We start from the raw sequence: 13,277 nt of genomic DNA on the forward strand, positions 1-13,277 counted from the left end.
GTGTCACACGCGCCGGGGCTCCGAATCCCGGCTGGCCACCGCAAGCCTGAGCAGCAGTGGCAGATTGGCGCCAAGAGCGAGACTGAGCTGAGGCCGGACGATTCCTACTCCTCCCATGAGTGGTGCTCGGTGCCGGTGCGTGACGTAATGACGCACGGCACCGGACGCTGCTAAGCACTCTTGGGAACGCCGGGTGGGAGGGGGTGGAGGGGATGAAGTCGGCGGCGCAGCACAGGGGCCCGGGAGCCAGGAGGATTCGGCGCACATGAGTAAGTGAGGCTGACGCCGGCTGCAATGAAAAAAAAAAAAATTCGGTACAATTATAATTTGCCGGTACAGACTGTTAAAAAACGGTACTGTACCGGCAAATTCGGTACAGTTGGAGGGTATGTATTTTATTCTCCCACCACGCCCTAGTGGATGGTAGGGAATGAAATACCGCCTGTGGGCACATGTCAGCTCAAAAAACAATGAAAAACTCATGTCGACCTAATGACTGTCGACCTTAACCCATGTCGACATTAAGTCATGTTGACCTTGACCCATGTCGACCTTTAACCCTGTCGACATTGGGGCCAGTCGACCTTCTGGGGTCGAACTAATGACAGTCGACCCAAGTCTCTTCTGACAGATGACCGTTTCCCGTTGGGAGGTATGCTACCACTTTTGCATTATACTATAGCTCGGCGGCCATTATTCTGTAGCCCGCACCAGTTAGATTGGAGGAAAACAACAGTGTTACAGGCAGCATTGTACAGAGGTGTAATACACAGATAACATCACAGGGTGAGTAGGGGACAGATACCAGTTGACCTGGAGCAATACCTAGCAGGTCTCCTACAGTAGGCGCTAGTATCTTCTTATTTATTAAGGAAGACATGATGAGCGGCGGCCATGTTGCCGTAGCCCAAACTGAAGACAGCAAAGTAGCACAGCGTTATCTCCTATCATTCTAGCCTAGCGTGTGTAATCTGCATGTATCCGCCCATAGACAGACAAATACATCCGGGACAGGACAGGAGGAATATCACACAGACTGGTGCAGGGAATGTCCTGGGCTGCAGGTAATGTATTATATGTGTTATATATACTGCTATATTCACTTACTGTGCAGCTTATATCACTAATATGCACCTTATACTGTAATATGTCCTATCCCATCTGTATTATACTGCACCACTGCCTATGTTACTGATATACATCATATACATCAGTGTAATAAGGGGATGTGTATTATACTGCACCACTGCCTATGTTACTGATATACATCATATACATCAGTGTAATAAGGGGGATGTGTATTATACTGCATATAATTATATCACTAATATGCACCTTATACTGTAATATGTCCAATTCCATCTGTGTTATACTGCACTACTGCCTATGTTACTGATATACATCATATACATCAGTGTAATAAGGGGATGTGTATTATACTGTATATATTTATATGGTACTTGTGTATTAGCCGGGCACCCAATTAGCATACGTACGCAGGCGTAGGCTAAGCTACGCTGTCAGCGTAGTCCAACGGCTGCCTAGCGTAGTTACCAAGTGACTCCACGGCAGCCCGGCTCTGTCCCCGGCGTCCATGCCAAGCCTAGTGAGCACCTCTCACACAGCGCCGGTAACCGTCAGATCCCCTGCGCTGGCGGACACCGGCGGAGAGGGGATCATGCGGGCACTGGCGGAAAAGGCGCTCCAGCTGTCTGAGACACAGGTGCGTCTCAGACGCTCCTGGATCTCAGTAATTATTAGCACGTGCACGTTATTCATAAAGTGCATCCTATGCACAATAAAGGAGACATTTTCAAACCCCCAGTATCCACGCCAGCCCAAAGCGTTACGCGTCCTCCCGACCTGTTCATACACCCACTATCCACGTCGACATGGAGTTGATTTTAAAAAGTGTGGTGAGGGGACGCGGATTACTTCACATGGATTACTTCTGGATGCTGACTACGCTGACACTACGCTACTTCTAACTACGCTGGCCGCGGGAACACTATGCTGATTCTGACAGGGACGCTACGCTAACTACGTACCGGGCACCTGGCTAATACACCATCACCATTTATATCACTATTATTGAGACCGCAAATGCAGCGTCGCACTGGGACTTTGAAACGGCTCAGTCCCGGTGCGACCCCCGCATTTTCGTCCGTTCACATTGCTTCAGCGAACCGGCAATATTGCTGGTCCACTGACATCATCTGCGGGGCGGAGCGTCATCAAGGGTGGGGGAGTAGGCTGCGCTGGCCCTGTGGTGAACGGGAAACAGGTCGATTAACCCATTCACACCTCAAAGCAACACAGCAACGAACCGGTAAGAGCCCTTCTTTTTTACTGGTTCCTATTGCTGAGTTGCTAACGGTTTGCGGGACCCAGTAATTGGGTGCGATGATACTATGCACCTTATACTGTAATATACACACACAAAGTCATGTGATAATATATACTTAATAAACTGCAGTGTATATATACACCTAGCAAGATAACTGTATTATATACATACTGCAATATATTATATCAATGATATACATCGTGTGTGTGTATTATACAGACGTGGCAATGTAGTAACCTATATGTCCGCGGTGCTAGGCGCTGTCCGTCTCCTCCGCCGGGCTACCCCGCTTGACCGAGGTTGTGGGAGGAATGTCGGCGCCGGCAGGAGTGATGCGGCAGCACACGCCGCAATCAGTGACTGACGGTGGGGGTTGCCTCAGCCGCTTAAGCAAAAAGAAAAAGTAAAAATAAAAGCAGCTTCTTAGTGAGGTAATCACTGCTGGTTAAAAAGGTGCGTCTGCTTCCTGCAGGCACCAAACAAAAAACTGAGGTAGTTGAGCCTGGAGGCGGGGTTGCAGGGGAGAGGGCCCTAGGCATCCTGGGAAATCTTTATCAAGCTTTGCTGATTGGTGCCTCGGACCCCCTGGATCCGCCTACAACCCAGATGTCCCCTGTGGGACCCATGGACCCTGACAATGAAATGACCATTATAGGGAGCCATACGCAGGTTCACCTAGGTGCCCTGCGCTGCCCCGCCCCCTCCAGACCTGATAGGATGGCCCAAGCTTGGTAGGACAGCCATTGCAGGGTTACTTGTGTCCCACATACATGTCTGGAGGTGCAGTAGTTAAGCCCTTCGTGTTTTCCTGGAGGTCTTGGTCCATGAAAGGTAAAGCAGAGGAGATGCAGGATCTGGCACATTGCTGAGGGCCCTGAATGAAAGCAGAACCCTAACACATGGTGGAGGAAGCATCACAGGGATCAATATTGGTGGAGGACACTACTGGGAGATCTAGCAGCATAACATACGGTCACTTGTACAGGCTCACACATATTTACATTACAACGTAATAGCTGATAGCTGATCTGTAACTATACGTCATTTATATTACTAATATGTCACATATTGTAATGATCCAAGTGCAGCAATGTAATACCTGAGCTGTATTACATCTTACTGTTCATTATTCTACCAGTAATATAGAATATATTCCCTTAGGAGTACATGTTTACAGAGGATGGGGAAAACCACCAATGAACAGACTGAACGGATACTGAACCTTACCCTGGAGATCATCTACCTGCTGACCGGGGAGGTGAGGTCACAGTGACATCACTCTTATCTCTATTACTAACACAGGGACCTGACCGGGGAGGTGAGGTCACAGTGACATCACTATTATCTCTATTACTGACACAGGGACCTGACTGGGGAGGTGAGGGGTCTGGGAGTGTCACAGTGACATCACTCTTATCTCTATTACTGACACAGGGACCTGACCGGGGAGGTGAGGGGGTCTGGGAGCATCACAGTGACATCACTCTTATCTCTATTACTGACACAGGGACCTGACTGGGGAGGTGAGGGGGGCTGGGAGCGTCACAGTGACATCACTCTTATCTCTATTACTGACACAGGGACCTGACTGGGGAGGTGAGGGGGTCTGGGAGCGTCAAAGTGACGTCACTCTTATCTCTATTACTGACACAGGGACCTGACTGGGGAGGTGAGGGGGTCTGGGAGCGTCACAGTGACATCACTCTGATCTCTATCACTGACACAGGGACCTGACCGGGGAGGTGAGGGGGTCTGGGAGCGTCACAGTGACATCACTCTTATCTCTATTACTGACACAGGGACCTGACTGGGGAGGTGAGGGGGTCTGGGAGCGTCACAGTGACATCACTCTTATCTCTATTACTGACACAGGGATCTGACCGGGGAGGTGAGGGGGTCTGGGAGCGTCACAGTGACATCACTCTTATCTCTATTACTGACACAGGGACCTGACTGGGGAGGTGAGGGGGTCTGGGAGCGTCACAGTGACATCACTCTTATCTCTATTACTGGCACAGGGACCTGACTGGGGAGGTGAGGGGGTCTGGGAGCATCACAGTGACATCACTCTTATCTCTATTACTGACACAGGGACCTGACTGGGGAGGTGAGGGGGTCTGGGAGCGTCACAGTGACATCACTGTTATCTCTATTACTGACACAGGGACCTGACCGGGGAGGTGAGGGGGTCTGGGAGCGTCACAGTGACATCACTGTTATCTCTATTACTGACACAGGGTCCTGACTAGGAGGTGAGGGGGTCTGGGAGCGTCACAGTGATGTCACTCTTATCTCTATTACTGACACAGGGACCTGACCGGGGAGGTGAGGGGGTCTGGGAGCGTCACAGTGACATCACTGTTATCTCTATTACTGACACAGGGTCCTGACTAGGAGGTGAGGGGGTCTGGGAGTGTCACAGTGATATAATTGTAATTAGATTGCAAGCTTGCCATAAAGAGATATTATAGTATGTACTTATTTTCTCTATTTGTAGGATTACATAGTTGTAAAAAAGTTTGATAAACGCTTGACGCTCAACACTTGTCCCCGTGAGCCAGGAGGGAACAGGACCCAGAGCCCAATCCTGGGGTCTCCAGCTCACTCACTGATACATGAGAGAGACAATGAGCAGAGGATACTGGAACTCGCCAACAGGATCATTCAGCTGCTTACTGAAGAGGTGACTGCTGGGAATGGGACATTATACAGTAACACCGGGGATGTGACCGGAGAGGTGACTGCTGGGAATGGGACGTTATACAGTAACACCGGGGGATGTGACCGGAGAGGTGACTTCTGGGAATGGGACGTTATACAGTAACACCGGGGATGTGACCGGAGAGGTGACTGTTGGAATGGAGCATTACATAGTAACACAGAGGGATGTGACCGGAGAGGTGACTGCTGGGAATGGGACATTATACAGTAACACCGGGGGATGTGACCGGAGAGGTGACTGCTGGGAATGGGACATTATACAGTAACACCGGGGGGATGTGACCGGAGAGGTGACTGCTGGGAATGGGACATTATACAGTAACACCGGGGGATGTGACCGGAGAGGTGACTGCTGGGAATGGGACATTATACAGTAACACCGGGGGATGTGACCGGAGAGGTGACTGCTGGTAATGGGACATTATAAAGTAATACTGGGAGATGTGACAGGAGAGGTAACTGCTGGGAATGGGATGTTATACAGTAACACCGGGGGATGTGACCGGAGAGGTGACTGCTGGGAATGGGACATTATACAGTAACACCGGGGGATGTGACCGGAGAGGTGACTGCTGGTAATGGGACATTATAAAGTAATACTGGGAGATGTGACAGGAGAGGTAACTGCTGGGAATGGGATGTTATACAGTAACACCGGGGGATGTGACCGGAGAGGTGACTGCTGGGAATGGGGCATTTTACAGTAACACCGGGGAATGTGACCGGAAAGGTGACTGCTGGGAATGGGACGTTTTACAGTAACACCGGGGGATGTGACCGGAGCGGTGACTGCTGGGAATTGGACGTTTCACAGTAACACCGGGGGATGTGACCGGAAAGGTGACTGCTGGGAATTGGACGTTATACAGTAATGCCGGTTTCACACACTCCGGCTCCTGCCGGATGGTGAAATCCCGCACGGCCGGGGAGCCGTGCCGCACACAGTAGATTATCATGGAGGGGATGGCCACAGCCCGGCAGCCGTCCCTTCCAGTGGCGGGATCCGGCTGCAGCCGTGCGGCCGGGCCGTGGCCGTCCCGTGTGAATGGACACAATAGTGTCCATTCACAACTAATGTGTGCGGCACGGCTCCCTGGCCGTGCGGGATTTTACCATCCGGTAGGAGCCGGAGTGTGTGAAACCGGCCTAACACCGCGGGATGTGACTAGAGAGGTGACTGCTGGGAATGGGACAATATACAGTAACACCGGGGGATGTGACAGGAGAGGGGACTGCTGGGAATGGGATATTATACAGTAAAACGGGGGATGTGACAGGAGAGGTGACTGCTGGGAATGGGACGTTATATAGTAACACCGGGGGATGTGACCGGAGAGGTGACTGCTGGGAATTGGACGTTTCACAGTAACACCGGGGGATGTGACCGGAAAGGTGACTGCTGGGAATTGGACGTTATACAGTAAGGCCGGTTTCACACACTCCGGCTCCTGCCGGATGGTGAAATCCCGCACGGCCGGGGAGCCGTGCCGCACACAGTAGATTATCATGGAGGGGATGGCCACAGCCCGGCAGCCGTCCCTTCCAGTGGCGGGATCCGGCTGCAGCCGTGCGGCCGGGCCGTGGCCGTCCAGTGTGAATGGACACAATAGTGACCATTCACAACTAATGTGTGCGGCACGGCTCCCTGGCCGTGCGGGATTTTACCATCCGGCAGGAGCCGGAGTGTGTGAAACCGGCCTAACACCGCGGGATGTGACTAGAGAGGTGACTGCTGGGAATGGGACAATATACAGTAACACCGGGGGATGTGACAGGAGAGGGGACTGCTGGGAATGGGATATTATACAGTAAAACCGGGGGATGTGACAGGAGAGGTGACTGCTGGGAATGGGACGTTATATAGTAACACCGGGGGATGTGACCGGAGAGGTGACTGCTGGGAATGGAACGTTATACAGTAACACCGGGGGATGCGACCGGAGAGGTGACTGCTGGGAATGGGACATTATACAGTAATACCGGGGGATGTGACCGGAGAGGTGACTTCTGGGAATTGGACGTTATACAGTAACACCGGGGGATGTGTCTGGGTGATGACTGTATCATTGTGTGTGTCAGGTTCCTATATTGGGTGAGGATGTCACTGTCTATTTCTCCATGCAGGACGGGCAGTATATAGAGGAACACAAGGATAACATCAGAAACCTGACAGTGGAGAATCACCGGCCCCTGGCGTCATTGGGTAAGGCTAGGTTTTGGTGAGATTAAGATAATTACAAGATCAATTTGCTGCTACCAATCTTTTTGTCTTGTTTATATTGTTTGTTTTATTTTATTCATGTTCTACTTAGTATCTGCTTCAACCTTTTTGTCAATTACTGTCGGCTCCCGGAGTGGCTGCACGGCCGGTCGGTGGCTCGCCCATACACACCGCACGATGCACTGATATATCTCTACATAACTGTATATCGGACATTGACTGTGTTGCAGAGCCGATCCAATATATCTCTGATGGTCCCTGCTTGCATATATATATATATCTATCACTCTTATCGGCCGTTCAATTGGTTTTATTTACTTTCTATCATGTAGCACTAAAGGTTATTTCCTAAGATTTGCAGAGTGTATCCTCCATTTTTTGTCTCTTGTTGGTGTTTGTGTGCATCTGCTCTACCCACAGCAAAGGGAATCAAGGTCAACATCTTCTTTCTTGCTTTATTTTTTAACTGAAATGAAGGGCCCGGCCGATTTCATACATTGGGAGTCCACAAACTTTTCAGTGATTAATGTACATTGTCATTTGCTGTTAACCCTTTGAGTACCAACTTGAATACAAATGTTTGCTTGGCAATTTTTAAACCTATTTTGACAAATTCACTTTGCACTCGAAGAGTTAAACGGGAGATTCTGATAGTATCTCAGCAGTGCCTCCAAAAGTGTAGCACCTTAATTTGGCCTTTACTCTGTTAAATTGCCAAATAATTTTTGACTGTGCTTTCACCCAAGTCTCTGTTCAATTTACTGTGTATTTTGAGAATTTAGGAAACCCTAACTACACTTTAAACACAATTTTAGGATGAGTTCTACAATTAGACAGCAATAAATGTGTCAACATTTTAGTAAACAGGAATCTATGTTTGGAAGATGAGTATAGCAGATATTGTGCATGTAGGCATTCAGATTACAGACACCTCAATCAACATACCAGAAGGTACATACATTTCACTTGACCTTACAAGCAATTACAATCCTCAATCTAAGAAACCATTTAATATTGAAGTTTTAGTGTTTTTTTTTTTTTTTAAATCTACTCCTGGTTAGCAATGATTATTTTTGTACTTTTGTAAATACAAAATAAATGAACAATATGCTACCTGTTGCACTACTTCCTATATACTGCCTCCAAACTAGGGACATCTTATAGACTGTAAAAGCCATAGGACTTTGAAAACTTATTTATATATAATATTAAATAACCCACCCACTCTCCACTCTATCCTCCTGCATGCATTCCTTTTCTCTAGAAACACCTGTGTAGAGAAACATTTAGCAGTTTCTAAACCGGATTTACAGATAATCCTCTGTTCTAGAGGCAAAAATTAAATTTTGACCCCACATTGAAGCAATGACTTTAGTGTTCATTCTAGCACCCGCCATATTTGTAAACCCATGCAGTTCCTCTTCCCTGCCTGGGGTATCACTGTCTCCTGTAGTGCTTCTAGCACAGTGTGGTCTGTATATCATCACTAATATGCAAACCAGACCTGTGCTAGAAACACCACAGAAGGCATCGACACCCCAGGCAGGGAAGAGGAGCTACATGGATTTTCAAATATGGCGGGTGCTAGAATGAACACTAGACTTACTAAAAGTTGTTTTTCTTACATTTTTCAGGTGTCTCGGAGGATGAAGATGACTCCCACCTTAATATTTCCACTGCAGATTATGGGCACATGGATATACATGATATCGACAACCAGCAACAGTCACAAGGATTTAACATATATGATATCCAAAATGGGTTAAAATCTGTAACAAATGAGACTAAAGAATCAATCTCACGCGAAGGAGGACATTTTAAAGACATAGGTCATACACAGGATACATCTTCTCATATTAAGGAGGAACCGGTCTCCTATGATGAAGAAGACCTCACAGACACTGACATGTATACACCCACTGGTCATACACCGTATACATCTATTAATATTAAGGAGGAACCAGCCTCAAGTGATGAAGGAGACCTCACAGACGCTGACATGTATACACCCACAGGTCATACACAGTATACCTCTACTCATATTAAGGAGGAACCGCTCTCATGTGATGGAGAAGAAATCACAGACACTGATAGTTACGCACCTTCATTTACATCCATTCATACTGATGGTGAAATTAAACACAACAACATATTAGTAATAGAAAACATTAAATTGGATGAACCTGTAGAGTTGATTCCCCAAACTTCCCCCGCCATAGATAACATAAATATTACCTCTAGTATTCAAGAATGCGCAATTGCTACACTAAACCCTCCTCATCATCAAGTTATCGAAACCAAGACGGAAAATGTACTTTTGGAACCCTGTCTTGGCCCAACTGATCCTGGTCAAATCATACACAGTCCTAACGTCGAGTTTGAGCAAAAGGATACTTTTGGTGATATCTCGAATCTTACTAAATATTGGAGAACAAATTCTAGGAAGAAAACCCCACAGTGTTCCGAGTGTGGGGAATACTTTTTGAAGAATGCCCAACTCCTCGCCCATCAGATGACTCACCATGGACAGAAACCTGCTCAGTGCTCTGAGTGCGGGAAAAAATTTCTTACACATTCCCAACTGGTTGTACATCAAAAATCTCACTCCGGAGAGAAGCTGCACCAATGTTCCCGATGCGGGGAATGCTTTGCCGAGAAAACGGTGCTGGCGAAACATCAAGCGAGCCACTCAGAGCCTAAAACATTTGGGTGTCCCGATTGTGGTAAACGGTTTAACAAGAAGTGGAGGCTGTTCAGCCATCAGATTAATCACACAGAAGAAGCATCGTTTAGCTGCTCTGAATGCGGGAAGCAATTTTCGGAGAAATGGAGACTAGTCGTCCATCGGAGGACTCACACGGGAGAGAAGCCGTTTCAGTGCTCCGAATGCGGGAAGCAGTTTGCCGAGAAAAGGGCATTAGAAAAACATAAAAGAACTCACACCGGGGAGAAGCCTTTCCAATGTCCTGAATGTGGTAAACGTTTTGCAGATAGTGGGACTTTATGGAGACATAAAATGACTCACAGTGGCATTAAAAGGCACACCTGTCCCCAATGTGGGAAACATTTTAGAGACAAATTCACACTCGTTATCCATCAAAGGACTCACACGGGAGAGAAGCCCTTTCAGTGTCCAGACTGCGGTGACAGGTTCGCTGAGAAAGGGAAGTTGGTGAAGCACCGACGGGTTCACACGTGTGAGAAAAGTAAGTGTCCGGAATGTGGGAAAGAATTTAAAGAGAAGTCGTCACTTACGAGACATCTGAGCATCCACACCAGAGATACCACTTATGCCTGCTCTGAATGTGGGAAATGTTACCAGTATAAGTCTTCGCTTGTCAAACACGAGAGGATTCATAAGGGGGATAAATAGTTGCTGGGTTCTAAACCGCAACGATTTGAGAGTTATTCTGAAGATAACAGCAAATCACTGTAAAGGTCCAGAGTTGGATACAATGCCGATGGTCACGTAAGATGGTCCTTCTAAATCACTAAAAAGTTGCACTGTGCATTCGTCCGATGATGTCTCAGGACTGGTTGAGTCTTTGGAATGTATTGGGCGTGACTAGTAGGTAGCTATGTAGACGTGCACAGATCTTTTTAGGGTCTTATGGGTGTGTTATGAGATATTGGACATGGTGTGTCCAATGGTTGCAACTGTAGCCAATCAAAGTGGGCATCCCAGCCCTTCTGCGTTCAGACACATGGCTCTACAACAGAGGAAGGACTCCTACTAGCTGTTTCAGTAGCTTCCAACTCGGAATCCATGCAGATTTGAACATGGACAAAACCATGTTGCGATGGACATTGGTGTAACTGGATTTGTTTTGCATACAGAGAAAATAGGGCCCAATTTTGCATATAGCGCACATATACTGAGTAGCTTAATCTCAACATTGAAATTTACGGCCCCCATAAACTATGCAATTTGGGCCCAATTTCACCCGATACTGGCAGATATGGCTGAGATATCGGGTGAAATCTGGTCCAAATCGCATGTGTATGACATCCGATACGATTTATAAAATGTATTTATTTTCTTGTATATAAAGCGCAGAATATGCCTTTGTGCTTTACAATTGGAATCAACAATGATAGGACAAAGTGGGTAATCACAGACTGATATAGAGGTAGGAAGGCCCTGCTCACCAGCTTACAATCTATAGGTCCCATGTGGATCGGAGGTCAGGTGGGCTGCACATAAGATTAATCGTATCTGCAGCCATTATCAGCACATCGCGCAGGTGGTTTTTAGCACTCGCCATGTATCAGATTTGATACGGTCCATTAGGGGTGTGCCGCACTGCTGGCACACGCCTATCTGCAGAGTGGGGAAGCACCGGGCAGGAAAGGCGCTCTTCCTGCTCTGTGGCAGTGGGCAGAAAATTTGAAAACTCAAATACAAAAGTATGGGCCACCAATGATTGGCTGAGAGACCTCTTTCAGCCAATCAGTGGGCGCCCATTCTTTTGTATGTTTTTTTTTTCTACAGCCCCATACCTGCAGCTCCCTGGGATTACATGTAATAAATGACATGCAAAAATGACACACTAAGTGCCAAATCGTAGGTGAGCTCAAGTCGCCCTAGTGTATGGGGGCCTTAGAGTCCAGTTAGGATGCAGCCTCTTCCCAACGCTAAATGTGACCCTACACACACACCCATCCTGTAGAGAAACATGTTTTGGTCAAGGCCCAAAATTATACCTCCTTACAGGATATACTCCTAACTGTAAATATAGCCCAAGAGGTTTTTTTTGTAAAAGTAACTTTTTGAATAAAGTACATAATTTTTCATGACTTCTTGGTTGTTGTTTTTTTTGTTGTACAAATGAGAGCAATCTTTTAAACCGGCAATGGACAATATTATCTGTAAATGGGCTCTCGCTCACTGACACGTCTATCTGAAGTATATATGTACATCTGAAGCAATAAGCATGCCAGTAAGTACGTTGTCACACCACAGATGTCCAACAATAGATTCTATCAAACGTAAGCATATATAATGATGTCTGAGTTTTGCCGGCTCCATCATTTTTAAAGGTGAAATAATTAAAAGGGCATGGCTTTGCCTTGTAAATGATTGCCCCTTTAAAAAATGTCCGAGTTCGTCCGCCATCCTGCACGGACGCACTTACATCCGGGCCACAGTATGAGAGAACTGTTAATTTGAATGAGAATACTAAAGCCTCACAGCACTGAGTAACCTCACCTTTTCTATATTATAATCATTTATTTATAAGGCGCCATACATAGCAAAAAGATACAAAGTTACACAGTAATGAGATTTTTTAGATACTTACCATTAAACCCTTTTCTCTGAATCAGGCTGCAGGTCACTGAACCAAGGGGATGCTGGAGGGGGCAATGGAGCTGGCACTTAATTTAAAAACACCGCTTTAATCCTAAACTCCTCCCCTCTGCAACGCTCTACAGGCAAGAGCAACTTGCAAAGAGTTTGGAAGTAAAAGCAATAACCCCAGTGAATTATAAAACAACAACAACAGGTAATAGATGGTCCAGATTAAACACAGCACGGCTAAGGGGGTTATTCAGATCGGGCCTGCGAATTCGTAAGGCATCCTAAAATCGAACAACTGCACATACATAAGGATTGTAGCGGGCATGCACGAAACTATTCAGCCACAAAATCCACAGTCTTTTCTAATGGCAAGTTGATTGACAGGAAACCGCCATTTGTGGGTGTCGCCCAAGCGGTTCAAGGTAGGATCCTACTCGCACAGGCAAAGTAGGTTCTGGGTTATGTACAGACTGCACACAGCGGGAAAAAAATCATTCGATGATGATTGAGTTAGGAATGGATTTGCAGCGAGCCGGTAGAGAACTTGGTTGCTACTACCCTGACATATTCCACAGAAGCCCCACTTTTCATCATTACCCTAGTAGATTGTCTGGTGCCGGTCTACCCACACTAGAATAGGCCAGGGTGACGATGCAAATGATACCCCATGCAATGATCTGCTTCATAGC

At 47.0% G+C, this 13,277-nt stretch overlaps 1 protein-coding gene across 1 annotated transcript; it reads left to right on the top strand.

Moving 5' to 3' along the window:
• Positions 1 to 954: 954 nt before the first annotated feature.
• On the top strand, positions 955 to 12,086 carry LOC146010043 (uncharacterized). Its single transcript, XM_083150881.1, has 5 exons — positions 955 to 1,064; positions 3,509 to 3,605; positions 4,845 to 5,030; positions 7,193 to 7,271; positions 8,924 to 12,086. The coding sequence occupies exons 1-5, from the start codon at positions 976 to 978 to the stop codon at positions 10,660 to 10,662; spliced, it is 2,190 nt and encodes a 729-aa protein (XP_083007007.1). The 5' UTR covers positions 955 to 975; the 3' UTR covers positions 10,663 to 12,086.
• The last annotated feature ends 1,191 nt before the right edge of the window (positions 12,087 to 13,277 follow it).

The sequence above is a fragment of the Crinia signifera genome, chromosome 6 (genome assembly GCF_055691185.1).
Source record: "Crinia signifera chromosome 6, ASM5569118v1, whole genome shotgun sequence".
NCBI classification, from domain to species: Eukaryota; Metazoa; Chordata; class Amphibia; order Anura; family Myobatrachidae; genus Crinia; species Crinia signifera.

What these genes read in the sequence shown, in the direction of transcription:
- LOC146010043 (XM_083150881.1), top strand. Translation starts at nt 976, where the DNA reads ATGTATCCGCCCATAGACAGACAAATACATCCGGGACAGGACAGGAGG. An exon ending in GGGAATGTCCTGGGCTGCAG is followed by an intron (nt 1,065 to 3,508) that starts GTAATGTATTAT and finishes ATATTCCCTTAG; the next exon opens with GAGTACATGTTTACAGAGGA. An exon ending in TTCAGCTGCTTACTGAAGAG is followed by an intron (nt 5,031 to 7,192) that starts GTGACTGCTGGG and finishes TTCTCCATGCAG; the next exon opens with GACGGGCAGTATATAGAGGA.